At 38.3% G+C, this 17357-nt stretch overlaps 1 protein-coding gene across 4 annotated transcripts in view; it reads right to left on the bottom strand.

Annotated features, from left to right (window-relative positions):
- Positions 1–17357, bottom strand: part of HELZ (helicase with zinc finger) — a 136548-nt gene that overhangs the window by 44778 nt on the left and 74413 nt on the right. For all 4 annotated transcript variants that reach the window (XM_050920637.1, XM_050920639.1, XM_050920640.1 and 1 more), the window contains 4 exons: positions 14861–15039; positions 12596–12714; positions 10304–10449; positions 6467–6614 (listed from right to left, as the gene is read on the bottom strand). In XM_050920637.1, coding sequence (XP_050776594.1) covers positions 6467–6614; positions 10304–10449; positions 12596–12714; positions 14861–15039 — 592 coding nt within the window. The remainder of the gene's footprint in view (positions 1–6466; positions 6615–10303; positions 10450–12595; positions 12715–14860; positions 15040–17357) is intronic.

Here is a 17357-nt window from a genome sequence, read left to right as displayed (position 1 = left end):
TATTAAATATTACTAATCTGAGGTTTATCTTGCTCCCAATAAAATAAGTGGCAAAATTCTTACTGATTTCAAACCGAGCAGAATCAGACCCTTAATAAAAGAGGAGTATTTTCCAGAATTAAAATGGGAAATTTCAGGGGTCAGGGAATTACTCAACAGAAATGAAAAAGGATAAAATGTCTGATGATAACGATTACATATTATTTGCATTATGGCAGCTTGGTAGAGGCCCCCGAGACTGGAATTCCATTATGCTAGAGCTGTAGACACACATACTGAGGCAGTCCTTGCCCACAGAATTCAGTCTACATAGCAAGACAGAAGGGGGGGAGGGCAAACAGAGGCACAGAGATTGGAAGTGACTTGACCATGGTCAAGTAAGATGATAAGTGGCAGAACCAGGAATAGAATCCAGACCTCCTGACTCCCAGCCCAGAGCCCTATCTACTAGACCATGCTGACTCCTCTCAACAGTTAGGAGGCAATTCTCTCCCCAAAACCAATTTTAGTTCTAGATGTTTATAGGTTCTCTGATAACTCAAGCCAGGGAGATGTGTACACTGAAAGCAGTAAACTTGTAAAGCAGCTAAACAAATGTTTGCTGTGAAATGCTGTTTGAAGTTAACATTGCAAAACCCTTTCTCCAATCCTTATTTTTTTTAAAACGTTCCAAGTTATTTTAAAGCAATTTTTAAATTTCTTTCTATTTTAATTTTTTTATATCAGCATTTATAAAACATGTGCTCTGGGAACATTCACATCTTTAAAAATATATCAAAAATTCATAACATGCTGTTAACCACTGGCAGCAAATAGACAATTCCGAGATTAATTATCAACCATCACCAGCAAGAGGAGGAAACGAAGAATTCCATCCCTACTCCTTTTAGATTTGGTGCATCTTTCATGAACACTCTTACTCAGACAAAGGCCTGGGTAAAAAGGTGGGCTTTGAGAACCGAAAATAAGAGCTAGTCAATCACTAGAAAGTGGCCACCTACAATTCCAAGTGAATCTATGATAGATTCGGTACTCATCAGGATCATGCCTAAAAACTACTTTAAAAAAAACAACAAACTATCTTGATGACACAAAACTATCTTGATGACCTGTTCTCAGTTCCACTCCTCATCATCAAAATGATCTCCTGCTAGGAGGAGACAGGAAAGACAACAGCCCCTACTGAGAGAGACTGGGTGGAGATATTGACACAGTGACAAGTACTTCTAAAACACATTGTAAAACCTTTCTTAATATCTATATTTTCATTCAATAAACACTTACTTAGCTACCCAAGGGATGAGAACTGATCAATGGAATTTTCCTATAGAGCTTCAAGCTCATTCTCTTAATGGCAACATAACAGAATCTACACTGTAAGAATTACAAATATTCTAGATTCTCTTCACTGCCTACCCAGTTATCTTTAGAGGGGTTGTTAAAAATAATTCAGCCTTTTTCCAGTATTTACATTAATTAGCCTTCAAATCAGCAGGCCAGGATTTTAACTGCCAGTGGAGAAATATTTTCTGAACGTTTTTACTGATATAAGTTGCAATGGACACATACCATAAAATAAAAAATGCACTCACTCTTACGTGAGATTACAAAACAGAAATGACAAGAAAAGGACTCGCAGAATCACATTCTAGTGAGAAATGTACCACACAAACTAAAAACTATGGGCCAGATCCTAGGGTGGTGTTAAGTTAGCAAAGCTCCATTAATATATTCTACACTAATTTACACCAGCTGAGGATGCAGCCCTGTGATATTTTTCAATAAAAACAAGTATTTTATGTAACTGTCTTGGTAATTAACAGCTGCAACAGATTACCTAGAAAGGGGTAAATTCCCCATTGGTTGGAGTATTTAAATCAAGAATGGATGTCTTTCTAAATGAGATGTTCTAGTGCAACTACAAGATGCTGGGTTAAATACTGCAATCACTGGTAAGGTTCTGTGGCCTGTGTTATGCATTAAGCCTACCTAGATAAGGAAAATGGTTCCATCTGGCCCAAACATCCCTGACTCAAACCATACTAATGAATTGATACACCGAGAAATGTTCATTTTATTGCTTTTTCGCTTCCTTTTTTTCACTTCATACGTTTCAAACTTTTCTTGTAATACTGAACATTTCTCCACAAAATGTGAATTTTTCACATTAACCTTCTAGTATGTTTCCTATGCCACAGGCTGATGAGCACAAATTAGCATCCATGCTAGTAGTCTGAGTAGTGATCACAGAGCGTGAATCTCAGATTACATGAGTGCAGTACAAACAGGATTTGTGCACAGATACTGTCAAAATATTGTAAATGAAACTTGTAACAGTTTCACAGAAAATCAGCTGCACAGATCTGATATATTCTTTATCCAAAAGGTGGATCTTTGGGACTAGGTTTCTATCACCTCTAGTGAATTTCGCAGTGTCATTTTGTGTATGAAAATGGAATGGTCATGAAGTTAACGCCTGAAACTGGGGGCTGCGCTGGGAGAGGGCAGGTTTAAGGGGTGGGTGCCAGGCACGTCATCTTTAACATAGAGTAAAACCATGGGCATAATTCAGATTGGCTTTGGCTGAACAAAGACAGCGATTCAGAATCTCAGACTTGCTTGAACGGGATTTGAAGGATGGCTGGACTGCTATTTAGTTTGTCACATCCCTCGTGCCTATCCCCATCCCATTCCATTCATCAGCAACTGCTGCTTCCCAACTCCAATGCTTCTTGGAGTCTTGGCCTCCAGTCCTGACGCTTCACACGCACAGGCAGACTTGTTGTATCCATCAGGAGCTTCACTGATGTTAGTGGGGCTCTGCCCACACACAGCAGTTTGCCCACATGCACAAAGTTACAGGATCAAGACAACAGAGTGTCCCAGCCATGGACATCTCCAGACTCACTCAGCTGAGCCAATCAAGCCAATCTGATTATATTTAGCACTACATTGTTGGCCAAGCGAAGTAAGGTTTTATATCCAATTTGATGGCATTTCTCTGTTTGTCTGTCTATTTAGAATGTAGCAGGACAACTTCTGAAGACCACATCAGATCAATTCCAAAATTTCAGGGATCTTTCTAGACATCAAAGGGCAGAAGCATTTGATGAAAACTAGAAAACAGAAGGGAGAAATGAGGGACATACAGAGCCCCTGGCATTTGGTCAGTAGCTTCTACCACCTCCATAAATTGTCTACAGATCAAAGAACGGATGGATGGCAGCCACCACCTTCTACCATAATAAATAAATACCCACTGTCTCAGCTCTGGCCATCACTCCAATACAGAAATAAGAATGGTGGAGACAGGAGAAACTAGGACAGCACACAGAGCCCCTGGCATGGGGAGAAGAATGGGAGACCTCGGCCTGGGGAGAAACAGAGCCACTGACATGGGGCACAGAGGGGAAAAGGGGGGGACACAGAACTCCTGGCATGGGGCTGGGCTAGGGAAGCTACAGAGTCCCTGAAATACAAGAGGGTGGGAGGGTGGCACACAAGGAGCTTGTGGGGTGGAATGGAGGAAAGCAAAGAGCTCCTTCTGTGGGCAATGTGCTACTGTGTGACCCTCCAGTAGACATATTCAAACTTTGCACATTTTTTGTCAACAGGAATCAAAAGTTAGTCGTACTGTTACACCATTACTTCTGAGCTTCTGGTTTGCTTGACAAATGGACAGACAAAAACATAAAGCAGATCCACAGAACCTAGTCAGCAAAGATAAAAGTTGCAACCATAGCCAGGAATATTTTAAATATTCCAGATTTTAGGAGTGCAGTAAATATATGTTGGTGGTATTCGTGCAGGGCTTGAAAATACTTTAACTGCAATTCTTCCAAGCGTCACAGTTCCTAAATTCTCTAATAATTTAAAAAGTCTATTCTGTTGCCAAAACACACTCGAATAGATATACTAGATCTGTAAAAACTATTCTAATCCCTTTGCAGGTTTATTCGGCTACCAAATAAATTCCTGTGAAAACTCTGCTTCTGGATATATGCTTAGAATTATGATCAATAATAAAAACTGGAAGTATATTTTTCAATTCTGAAACCCTTATGCTTTTCGTAAATATGATATAAGCTTATACACTCCTATAATGCCTGCAGACACCATTGTAACACTTAATGTGCTAATACAAAAGTGGGAAATTTTTTAAACAGCAAAAGCAAACAGTAATAATGCTCCCTCATTGTTTGAACCCTTCTTGTCAGTATTAAGCAGCTTTTGTCCTTTATTCTTGTCTGCAGACTACTAATGACTCAATTTTCATTCAATGACTGACTGGAAGGCAGTGAAGATATTTTAAGAACTTTCACAACCTTTTTCATTTATGAAAAGGAGATACAGGTACATTAATGAGAGAAGTCAGTAGCCTTCGGTTTCTTTGTTCAGTGATGTGTCCTGAAGTCACTGGTGTTTAGTGTTCAGCTGCATTACCAGTAGCTTCTTATTTCAGCAGATCTCTTACTAACAAACAACGTCAAAACAAATGCAGCACAACTATGTTAAAAATTGCCCATTGGATTAAATGCTCCATGGTTAACAGATAGTAGATGTATAAGCAACTATTATAGTGCTTGCTTTGTAATGAACAGTGTTGCTAAACTACAAATCAGCTTCAGTTATAATCCTCAGTCTTCAGTTTCTCATAAATTTAAGACAATATTTCCTTTGGGGCTGAATTTTTCTATGTTTTGTTTCAGAAAATGGGTCATTTTGTTGTTGTTAAAGTTTAAGGAAAATATGTTCAACCATGTTTAGTAGAAAGGAGCCTAAACAACAAAATTTGAATAAGGATTCAAAGTTTGTGGGTGTCAGGATTTGAGGTTTAGGTCAAGCCCCTAGGTAACACTACATGTTGGAGAGGGAAATCCCACTGTTTCTACTAGCAGTAATATTTTAAAATAATCACTGAAAGAGCGATGAGTTTTGAATTTGTGTGTGTGAATAATAGTTGTTCTGGAGAACAGCCCACTGTCATATTTGAAAAAAACTATAGATTGAAAAATCACTTCTGAGCATGCTCATTAGGGGCCTGATCCCAAAGTCTGTTTAGGTCCATGGGAATCTTTCCAAAGACTTCAATGGGCTTTCATCAGATCTTTGATCTCTAGCAAAGAAGAAGAATGGCCCAGTAGTAGGGCAATAACCTAGAACAGGAGTTCTCAAACTGGGGGTCAGGACCCCTCAGGGGGTCACGAGGTTATTACATGGGGGGTCACGAGCTGTTGGCCTCCATCCCAAACCCCACTTTTCCTCCAGCATTTATAATGGTGTTAAATATATTAAAAGGTGTTTTTAATTTATAAGGGGGGGGTCGCACTCAGAGGCTTGCTATATGAAAGGGGTCACCAGTACAAAAGTTTAAGAACCACTGACCTAGAACTTAGGAGACTCAGGTTCAAGTCCCTGCTCTGTCACAGACTTCCTGCATGAGCCTGGACAAGTCACTTAGTCTCTCTGTGCTCAGTTCCTCAGTGGTCAAAATGGAAATAACAACATTTCCCTACTTTAGAGGGTGTTGTGGAGTGCTTTGAGATCTACTGCTTGAAAATGCTATATACAGTTAGGTATTATTATTATCTACTGAAACAATTTGCATAAACTAGTCTGAACATTTCATTCAAACACAAAACATGATCCTTTAAAAGGAATAAAACATTGTTAATGTTAGGAACAGGAGGAAATCACAGGAGTGAAAAGAAGTGTCGATTGCACAACCAGAGACTGTAAACAATTCTGCAACCGTCTGAAAATTCCAAGCTTTATTTTAAATTGTAAAAAGAATTCCTATATTTCAGTTGCTAAGATTCAGCCATCACAATGTCACAGAAATTCCCGGGCAAGTAATGTACAAGCCTGAGTAAACTGTAAGCAGCTTTCAGCCAATTTGCAAAGAGAAAAAGAAGCTAACTCCATTGAAATAGTCATCAGAAATTATGGTCATGATTCTGCAAGCTTTTCATGTGCGTGGAGCCCAGCGGAGTGCCACTGACTGAAGCGGGGGTCTGTGCAGTTGTAGAGGTGGTGCAGCTTGAAGGACTGTTGTCTATTTGCTTAGCTCTACATTCCATAGTCAAGTTGTGCAAGATGCTACCGGTTCTATGAAGGCTGAGATAATCTATGCCATCAATCTATATCAAGCACTAACGCCAACAGACACACAAGGTGGGTGAGGTAATATCTTTTATTGGACTAATTTCTGTTTGGTGAGAGAAACAAGCTTTTGAACTCCCTCACCAAACAGAAGTCAGTCCAATAAAATATATTGCCTTACCCACCTTGTCTCTTGAATATTCTGGGCTACAACAACACTACATAACCCAATAGGAGGTTGTTAAAAAAAACCTCTAAAAGTATGCAATTTGATAACAGATATTGTGACAGATAAAATGCTTAAGTGTACCAAGAATTCAGATTCTTGAGAAAGCAATGAAAGGTAAATCCAACGAAGAGCTACCTCTGCATTGTTGTAGAAAGCTGTACTGTTTTTCTCCTGCACATCTTCTCCACGTGCTGTGAAGAAAGTCAAAGGGTAGAAATCTTTGTGTGCTGGCTGCTTTCCACTTGCCATCAATTTGCCCTCATAGAAAAGGTCAGAGGTGTAACTGCAATGAGGCAAAACACAGAATAAAATGTGGAATCTGCATTTGGTCCTGTAGCCCACTGACAAATATGCCATCAAAGAAAATAATGTTTTATACTGAAACAAAAGCCCTAATTCTTACTCATTAATTCTAACTGATTTCTCTTACGTGATGTTTCCACATTACAGGCAGTGCTGGTAGTGCCGCCTAATGTCTGCCCAACACTTCCCATTATAAAACCCTACTTTCAGTTGCCAAACTCTAATCCTACAGACTGAAATTCTCTGTGACAGTGTCTGCCTCAGACTGAGCTGCATCACAAATGGTTCAACTGTTCCAAAATACGTTGTTTTGCCCATGTTAAAATTCTTACAGCTATTTAAGTTAGAAGCTCTAGCCCCTCACTCAATGCCTTAGAGCAAGGACTTGAAATTGGGTAGCAATATCACTCTGGTGTAATACCAGCAGCACTTCTGCTGCTCCCATCAAAAACTGCCCAAATCTGGTCGAGTTCTGAGCCTTTGAAAAACCTCTATTTGCACACGCCCAGTAACAAGTTGTTAGCAATTGGCAGCTAAAGCTCTGAAGATTTTGTCTGTACTGAGCATGCTCCAGCGCAGGGCTGCAGGGACTGAGCAGGGCTTTTCTTGCAATTGCTGTTACAAGCCATTGTGGTGCTGGTCATTAGAAGTGAGAGCAGTGCTCCCCTTGCAGATACTCAGGCAGTGTGGAAGAGAAGGAAGCTGTCTGATCTAAAGGGAGAGGAGACAAGAACCAGACCTGGGGGCGGAGGGCAAGTAGATTGGAACAAGGGTTGTGGGGAGACTGGGATGGGCTGGGCAAGAAGATTGAGGTAAAGAGTCAGGGGAGGAAGACTGGAGAAAGGAACCACCCCTTCCTCTCCCACCCCACAAAATAGTATGTGATCATGTAATTAAAGAAGTGTGTCATAATGCACAAGGGGTACAAATTATGGTATGAGCGGGCCCCACCGGACCTCAACATTTTTACCATGGACTTGTGTCCGTGTAGGAACACGTTGCTGACCCCTGAAGAAAACTGTCTGCACAATCCATAACATATTATATCAGCTGCAATCTTAAACTGACAAGTCCCTTAGAGAACATGAAAACTGTCATTCTTACAACCCCGTATCCCTCAGTTTTCCCACAGAACAGGGATAGCCTTTACTAATTATTAATCATTTGTATTATTACAGCGCCTAGGAGCCCTAGTCATGGACCAGGACCCCACTGTGCTACGCATTATACAAACACACTACAAAAAAACATGCAAGCTTCCCAACACTGTCCCACTCATAAGCCTCAACCTGGACTTGGAGGCACCACCTCTAGAAGTGAGAGATTTGCTCAGTCTTCGTGACCCCCTAATCCTTGAAGGCTGACAGTTATTGTAATTGTGGTTTTGGTTGGAGACGTAGACAACTGTTCACTGGAAACGCAAAAAACTCATTTCACATATGCCATCAAATCACCACCAGATCACAACTTTAAGTCACTATCAACCAGGGCTGCATTACACTAGACAACCCTGAGGTGAATGTATCTATATCCCATCTGTAATCTAAAGCAGAAAGAATCAGCCTCCCTCTGAGTCCCATCAGCCTCCCTCTCATTTATAATGTCTAGAAATTTATCGGAAACTAAACCACACTTGAATCTGTAATGCAGTGTACATCTAAGGGAAAGAGGTCTTATTATATACTATTCAGAAAAGTGTGTTAAGCCATTTTTCTGCATTTTGCTGTGAATACAGTGAGTGATAATCTAATTAACATGACTGGATAGCAACATAATATTCTTCACTAAATACTGAACAAGGACTTAAACTTTAACATTTTTCCCCATGACTGCACTGATTCTTTTTAGCACAGTTCATGGATGAGTTCATTATACTAGCAGCCATTAGTTTATCACAGCATAAAAATGACAAACAACTAATTAGTGAGTCTTTAAAAAAGTAATAAAAAATGACACTAACAAAGTGATAAGATCATAATTTGACCAATTTTTTTCTTTTTGTACTTATAAGATTACGTCATTCTATAAGTTGGAGGCAGCTTTTTTTTTAAAGCAAGAAAAAATATCAGTGCTCTTGAATTATGCTGATGCTGCCTAAATTTTTGAAATTAATAAAAGAATTGCAGAATATGAACTGAGTTGAAAGCTGATGAATTTCAATTCTACCCTCATTATTTAAAAGAAGTACTAGGTTAGTGGTCCAAACCACTACAGGTTTGAAGAGTGTTGCTCAGTGTCATGAGCTATTACTGCAATATTTTTATAAGGGCTTCAAAATCAAGGTTCTGCAGCTGCAGAGGCTACTTCCTGTGTGGAGAGGTGGAAATGGCTATGTGGTATGTCGGATGCCATCAGGTGATCGAGGGACATCTACATAAAACACATCATCAGACATCAGCAAGACCAGGATGGATAAGCGGGAATGCCGATGAGAAGCGCAGTCAGGAAAATAACTCAAATACTTTCCTGATGGACTGTTTTTTTCTCTAAATGGACAACTTATCCTAAATTCTCAATACTGAGGGACAATATTCACTCATTGATATATTTTGCTTTCCGCCACCAACTCTCTGTATAACTTTTTTCATAAGTAAAGTACCCAAATGCATGGACGCTAGATATCTGAACTGTATTCTTAAAATCATTCATCTACATTTGGGTTATTGCTGATTATGCACCATATGTATCTTATGACTTTAAAAAAAAAACTTTGTATTTGTGGTTAATCTAAGCACTATACCCAGATGTACAGACACTCTTTCCTCAACCTATGTATTATATAAATTTTTTATCATTTGCTTTAATAAAAATTTTATTTCAGCCATGTTTGGTCACCTGAACCTCCTGCTTCTTCAGGATAGAATCACAAATTAGCCATGACCTTTCACAAAGACATTGGGGAACATACTAAACATATTCACAAAAAGAACAAGAGTATTTGTGGCACCTTAGAGACTAACAAATTTATTTGAGCATATAGTTTCGTGGGCTACAGCCCACTTCATCGGACGCATAGAATGGAACATATAGGGACGAGATATATATACATATAGAGAACATGAAAAGGTGGGAGTTGCCCAACCAACTCTAAGAGGCTAATTAACTAAGATGAACTGTTGTCAGCAGGAGAAAAAAAAAACTTGATTATCACTAACTTGATTAGTGATAATCAAGATAGCCCAAACATGCTCAAATAAATGTGTTAGTCTCTAAGGTGCCACAAGTACTCCTGTTCTTTTTGCGGATACAGACTAACACGGCTGCTACTCTGAAACGTGAGCATATTCAGTGAGGGTTAACTAATGTCAGCCAGAGCAGGAAAGACTCACAATCAAGGCACCTCTCCCTGAATAACAGCTCCAAAATAGGAATGTCAAAATATACCCTAATTTTTTGCTCCCTGCAGCTAGTTTCAGAACTTCGTCTTTCTTTTTTTTTTTTAAACAAAAAAACTTTTTGTCTCCTTATTTAACAGTGGAAAAATTTCTCATCAATTAACTTTTAAAATGCAAAACTACTAAGATTTTATTATGTAAATACAAGTTGTAGCTGCTTCTCTCTCTCTTTTGAACTACTTGTGGCACTGAAATGACAGAGTTGTTCTGCCTTTCGAGGTTCACTCACACCAGTCAAACAAAAGTGTGATACAGTGAAAAAGTTCACACCTACTTGATGATAGCTTCATGGGAGCGATAGTTCTCACACAGCAAGATCCTGCATGGAAACTCTGCAGGGTAGTGCTCATAGAGCCGATCAAGTAATGAAACATGAAGATTTCTCTCCCTGGCAAATTCGCTGTAGACAAAAGGACTGAGCTGTAATAGACACACACATACAGAGAAAATTTAACGAAATATGCAGACTTGGATTTTCATATTCCTAAAAGAAAAACTCTACATTAACTGAAGGATGGCCTGTAAACAACTAAATCTTACAAAGCTGCTTCAGTAGTATTAAGAAAACATATGTCCCTGACATGGATTTGGGGCTAGTTACAATAACTACATAGAAACATACTTTTCTGCTGCAAAAGTGACACAAGTATATATGATCTTAGCTGAACAGCAGAATATTTTGTTATTATGTAAAGATGAAAGGAAGAAAAAAAGCTTGTTTACATGCATGTGCCAACACTAACCCAAAACACTTATGTCTATGTTTCGCTTACATAGTTTGCAGGCATCACTGACAATCTCAAACAATGGAAGGAGGTACACACCTCGCAGAGTACTATTTTGCAATTTACTAGTACTTTTAATTTGAGGATCTCTTCAAGGCTTATAAAATTAAGTTATTACACTCACTGGGAGAACTAGGAATAGAACTCAGATGCCCTGTATGCTTCCCTAATGCCTACACCACACTAACATGACTTTAGTGGTAAGTCGCATCATTTGCTGTAGCAGGAAAATGCATAACCCAGGATTTCAATTTAGAAAGGTAAGGAAATACGAAACTGATTTTACAACATAGTTTAGACATGCTTGGAAATGTTAAGCCTACATATATATTCTGCTATGTTAATAATCTGAGATGCTGTATTTACTATATCAATGTCAGCTCACTTTTAACTTTAGAAATGAAAATGTTGCACACTGAGGTGAGATCACTGTTTTTTAAAAAATATGAAAATAGCCAAGCTATTTTACTTGAAAAAACAGCTTTTTACAGAGGAGGAGTAGGATAGAATAGAGGCAGCAATGTGGCCTAATGGTTGGGGGACTAGATGGGGACTCCGGACACCTGGATTCAATTCCTGGCTCAGTTACTGCTTTGCTGGGTGATGTTGGGAAAGTCACTTTCCTCCCTCTATCTCAGTTTCCCTATCTTTCAGATGGGGATAATGATAATGACCTCCTCTGTAAAACATTTTAAGACCTATGGATGAACAGCGCTATATAAGAGCTAGGGATTATTATTAGAACAATAAATGCCCCACTGTATCAGGTCTGTAGGTCTGCAGTCCCAACAGGAGTATTTATGCAAGGATTAGAGGAACCATAAGCATATGACATTACATCTGTTATAGCAGTGCACAGGAAGGACTGCATTCTCAGTAAACTTCATTACAATGTCAACACTATAGTTTATTCTCTCATTGTGCTGTAAAATGTCAAGAAAAGTAATGGCAAATCCATAAAAGTCATGTTAAAAGTCTAACTTAAACCAACAAAGCAAGTACGGCTGACCCTATTCTTAGCTCACTCCCTTTTGCCTTCAGGCAGCAGAATGGCATGCCATCATCAGTGTTTGAGACTCCAACAATTTCTAAGCACAGCATGGTGACAAGAGGGCAGAAACATAATGCTATTTTAAACTTCAATTTATCTAACAGAATATTCACTGCTGGTTTAGATCCTCTTCCTGATGTTGTCATTAATAAAAAAAAGCACTGCCTAAATCAGAACATGTGATATCTGTTTTCCTTCACCCCTTTTAGAGACTGTGTGGGCTAGTGGTCAGAGCACAGAATGAGAAGGAATTCTTATCCTGGTTCTGCCACTGACTCAGTGGGTAGCCTTAGGCAAGTTACCTTACCTCTTTGTGCCTCACCTTCCCATATATAATATGGGGTGATCATACTTGCTTGCCCACCTCATTAAATTGAAGCACTATGTAACTTTTAAACTTATAAAAGAAAGAACTATCCCAGTGGTTTCAGCATTAGCCTAGAACTTGGCTGAGTTGGGTTCAAACCCCGGCTCCTCCACAGACTTACCTGTGTGTTCCTGAGCAACTCACTTAGCCTCTCTGTGCTTCTGTTCCCCATCTATAAAATATAGCCCTTCTCTATCTCATAGGGATGCTGTGAGGATAAATACCTTAAAGATTGTGAGGCACTCTGATACTACAGTAATGGGGCCAGATAAGTACCTTAAATAGATGGATAAACTTAATACATTTTCTGATGGAAATATAATATAAACCAAGTTCAATATGAAAAAGTCCTGAGGCTCTTACTTGCATATGGTCTCCAGCCAAGACAATTCTTGTGTTTTTATTCGCTAATGCTAGAGGCATGATCGTCTCACACTCCATGGCCTGCGCAGCTTCATCTAACAGAATATGTGTAAAAAACCCTAAAAAACAGAGACATCAGCAAATAAAAGAAATCGCAGATATGATTTTAAAAAAAGTGATGATAATATGATAAACTACCTAGAGCATTACATTCTGATATTCACCAATGAAAACTATCCACACACTCAAATGCAAATGATTGTCTACTAACTGCTAAAAAACATCCAAACAACAACACAGCATATCAGATGGACAATGGTGGCCAACTGATTCAGAAAATTATTTTAACTTTTGCCTGAGAGAATACCTCTTTCCCCTGCCACCCCACCACAGCTAACTCAGTGGAGATAGTGGATCTGGAGCTTCCTTGATACAAACCAGAGGGGACCACAGGCAGATTGTTCTCCAAATAGGTTTCTCGACTCCAGAATTTGATGTCCTACTGGGTCTGACAGAGCCCAGATTTGTTAACCTTCCAGACACACTGCCAAGTCCATCTATTCTTACAGGCATTTAGACTTTGATCAAGCAAAGCACTTCAGCCCATGATGGACTTTAAACATGTGTGTAGTCCCATTGACTTTAGAGGCACTATAAAAGTTATACACACACCAAAGTGCTTTGCTGGAATAGGACACTAGGGAAAGTGGGAGTTCATGAGGGGAGGAACTGGAGGGTGAAAGAATTTAAATAACACTGGGCCTGATCTTGGGACAAGAACCTGACAACCCTCAAAGTAATAACTGGAAATTCTTATGCAATTAATATAATCAATACATAATCTGTAGATCAGGCTACACCATCTATTCATGGGAGAATTCGTAATTGGAAAAAACTGATGAACTAAAGTTTTGAACAGAAAATTTTAAATTTGTAATTGTGTTTCTTAAGTGTCTTGATGCTCTAGATAGGTAAAAGAGAAATATAAATATGTATTTAAATTTTTGAGAAATGTCTCTATATATTTCTTAAAGATTTAAAATGGCACAAGAGAACAATTTCAAGTACAATTGAGTAAGATTTACTATATGTAAAAAAAATCTAACAATCATTCTTCAAAATAATATAAACTAATTAACAGCTATTGGTTATCAAGGGATAAATTATTTAATGCTTTATGACAAAAACTAAGAAAGTGAGCCTTGAACCCCTTGTAACAACTTTATATGTGTATCAGTATGAATATACGCAGCCCTTTACCAAATAAGTAAGGTAAGAATTTTTGTCTCAAAAAGATCACATCGAAAATCTTGAAAAAAATGTATAATGATTTAGAATTTAACCTTATCTATAGCAGCAAGTGTGTACAGCCATAAGGAGTTAATCTTAAAAATATCTCTAAAGAGATTAGACATTGTCTAAATGTCAGATGAAATTTATTTGTGGATCAAGGAAAGTGATGGGCCCTAAGCAGCCTTTGCCCCAGTGAATTAGTCTAGGTTACTTCAAATCAAATAACAATCTAGAAATAACAAATTAATCTCTTTTTAATGTAATGGTGTGTGTGCCCGCAGGTGTATGCGCATGGGGAGGGGGGGCCAGGGAGTATGCATAGCTAAGCAATCCACAAAAAGTACAGAATGATCTGTGGGTGTTTTGAAAAGTAAATTACCTGATAAAGATATGAAAATATGTACTATATGTAGAAAAACAAGATACCACTACTAACGTCATCCCAAAGACTTTGATTCAACAAAGTACTTAACATGTAAGTCAATCCCTCTTCAGCAAAGTGTTTTGCTGGATCAGGGCCTGGAGTTGGCATGGTAGAAATGGTCAAACAGTTTCCATTGAAACAAAATTTGACAAAAGAGATAAATAAAATATTCAGCATCCCTATCTCTCCCATGCTGGATCAGTTCTAAATAACGGACAATGCTGGGGGGTCTTTTTCATTAAAGTTTGATTTTTTTTAAATGATCCCCATTTTTTAAATAAACAAAGTTCAGAATGAGGCTAATCTGAATACCAACAAATGTATATTGTAATATTTAATACCTCTGTAACATTCACTAATTACAAAGATTTATATTTTCCTTCTTGTCTCTGGATCCAAAAGGGAAAACCAAAAAGAATATTGAGAGGGTTCATTTATGGCAGGGATGTGGAAAGATGTAAGAGCCACTTTGACTGGTACTGGAAAATATGAAGGAAACTATTTCTCAAAAGTATTTTAAAGATATTTCTTGTTTGAAATCTTCTCACCAGGTTCAAGATCCAGTTGACAAAGATACTGTGAAGTATTCAAAGTAACAACAACTACTCGTTGTCTAAGAATATCTTCTTTCTGTGGCATCTGAAAGGTGGAATGTGTGCTTGAAATCAAACAGTACTGATGCACTACTGGGTGGACAGTCTTTACCCAGCGATTTCTGAAATATACCCTAGAAAAGAAGAGAGGGGCTCATTTTCTACAGGACTTAAACACAAAGACAGCTTAACATTTCATAAGCTAAGATTCTGTTTTCTATTACATAAAACCAGTTATTCTGGAAGTTAAATTTTGCCACACAGTGTAGAACTATAGCAATTGAGAATTAATAGGCTGAGCCCTTTATATTAATACATGTACACAGCTACTGGACTCAGTTCCACAGTGACTCATGAAACAACTATAAGAATATTGATGTTAATGCAATTGTAAGGCTAAGTACCAAGTATCTATGCATACACTGTACGGATAATTATCTGCTCTTAAGTGGCTGAAATCCAATTCAAATAGCCTCTGAGCTTTAATAAGCCTGGTTTGACTATCATGTTGAATTTTTATTCTATTTAAAACTCAATTCATTGATACTTTGGGAGTATTTCATATACTGAAAAACAATGAGGAGTCCGGTGGCACCTTAAAGACTAACGGATTTATTTGGGCATAAGCTTTCGTGGGTAAAAAACCCACTTCTTCAGATGCATGGATCTGAAGAAGTGGGTTTTTTATCCATGAAAGCTTATGCCCTAATAAATCCGCTAGTCTTTAAGGTGCCACCGGATTCCTTGTTGTTTTTATGGATACAGACTAACATGGTTATCCCTCTGATACTTGGTTTCATATACTGAAATACCACTTTGGATCCTAATCCTGCAGCTGGCAGAGCATATGGCACTAGTCCAGTCTTCTGGTCAGTTACAGGTTCAGGGCCTTAAAAAGTATGTGAAAGGATATTGCTCAAATCCTACCCTCCCGTTTACACTTATTGAATGTCTTGTAAACTCTAAGAATCAAACAGAAATTCTGTTCATTATTTTATTGTGAGGGGTCATAATAAAGATATACTATATACAAGAAGGAGATAAAATTGGGGAGGGGGGAGAGAAGGGAGGAATTCTAGTACCAGAAGTCAGGATTTTCCTCAACTAAACTTTAGTAATCTGGACATTGTCATCAAAGGCACGGAGTAATGTCATCTCAAAACACATAAATAAATTAATTTTAATGGGACATACTATGTTATTTCAATAGAGAGTTCTGCTTAAAAACTTATGGCATGATATAACCCAGTTTGTGAAAAGGAATGGGAAAAAAAAAAAAGGCAGGGAGAGGGATTTGGGCCATGATCCAGCAAAGCGCTTTAGCGTAAGTAATCCCACTGATATAAATGGAGCTGTGCCAAATTGCATCAGCTAAGGATCTGGCCCAAGATGTCTAAATCAGCATATAGGCATTCAAAAAACAGGGATTTATCCACCTAAGTATAACATGACTGAAAGATATGGGATTTGGACATCCTATGTAGGTTCTCATGTTTGAAAACTGGTCTCACAATATCTACAAGGATCCTATTCAATTATGCTCCATCTAACAAGACAAAAACAATTACTCGGGCTATTCTAAATTTGGTTTATGAAAACAAAGGTGATAATGTCCTTATGGGACAATGAGCACAGAATGAAATGCAAAGAGATGCAAATGCATTGCATTATTCTGAATGACTTAGTTATTCATCAAAGAGTAAGGCTTGAAATTGACATTAAGTTACTAAACAGAAACACAATTAAGCTAGAAATCAGAGCAGAAGGAAGCGATTAAAACTCCTGACTTACTCTAGAATATAGAAAAAAAACACATTCTAACGATATAAATATGTAGTTATCACCAGCTGTCAAGCTGAAGATTTCAGCCGCTATTTCATACCTCAATATAACAAGACATAGGGAATACAGAACAAGGGACAGAGAGTAAGAGCCTAGATTCTATTCCCAGATGTGCCACAGACCTCCTGTGTGAAATAAAGCCATTCACTCAACCTCTCTGATTCAGTTTCCCTGTCTGTTAAATGGGGAAAATCCTTACCTATCACTTTGTAGAGGTATTTGTGAGGATTACTGAGTTTCATATGAGTTTATGTTTGTAAAGCACTTTGAGAATCGTGGCTGAAAGGTGCAATTGAAATGCAAAATACATGGTCATTAGACATTATTATACCACGCACTGTCTTTTATCACACAAGTTTAACTTTGCGTGACTCAGGTTGTCTGACAGCATCTCAAAAAGTATCTCTCCTTAACAATTAAATTTTCTTATGTTGTTATGAGATTAAAAAGGGTAACCTAGAGCAATTATTCACCACTGGAAGAAAAGGCTCATAGAATCTCAGAAAAATATGGCTTTAAGGGACCTCGAAGATCATAGAATGCATTCTCTCTCCCTGCTCCCCCCTTCCCGCGGAGGAAGGACCAAGTATACCTACACCATCTCTGACAG

The sequence above is a fragment of the Gopherus flavomarginatus genome, chromosome 12 (assembly GCF_025201925.1).
Source record: "Gopherus flavomarginatus isolate rGopFla2 chromosome 12, rGopFla2.mat.asm, whole genome shotgun sequence".
In the NCBI taxonomy this organism is placed as follows: Eukaryota; Metazoa; Chordata; order Testudines; family Testudinidae; genus Gopherus; species Gopherus flavomarginatus.
The sequence above is the reverse complement of the archived record's forward strand: the minus strand, read 5'-3'. Positions and strand labels throughout refer to the sequence as shown.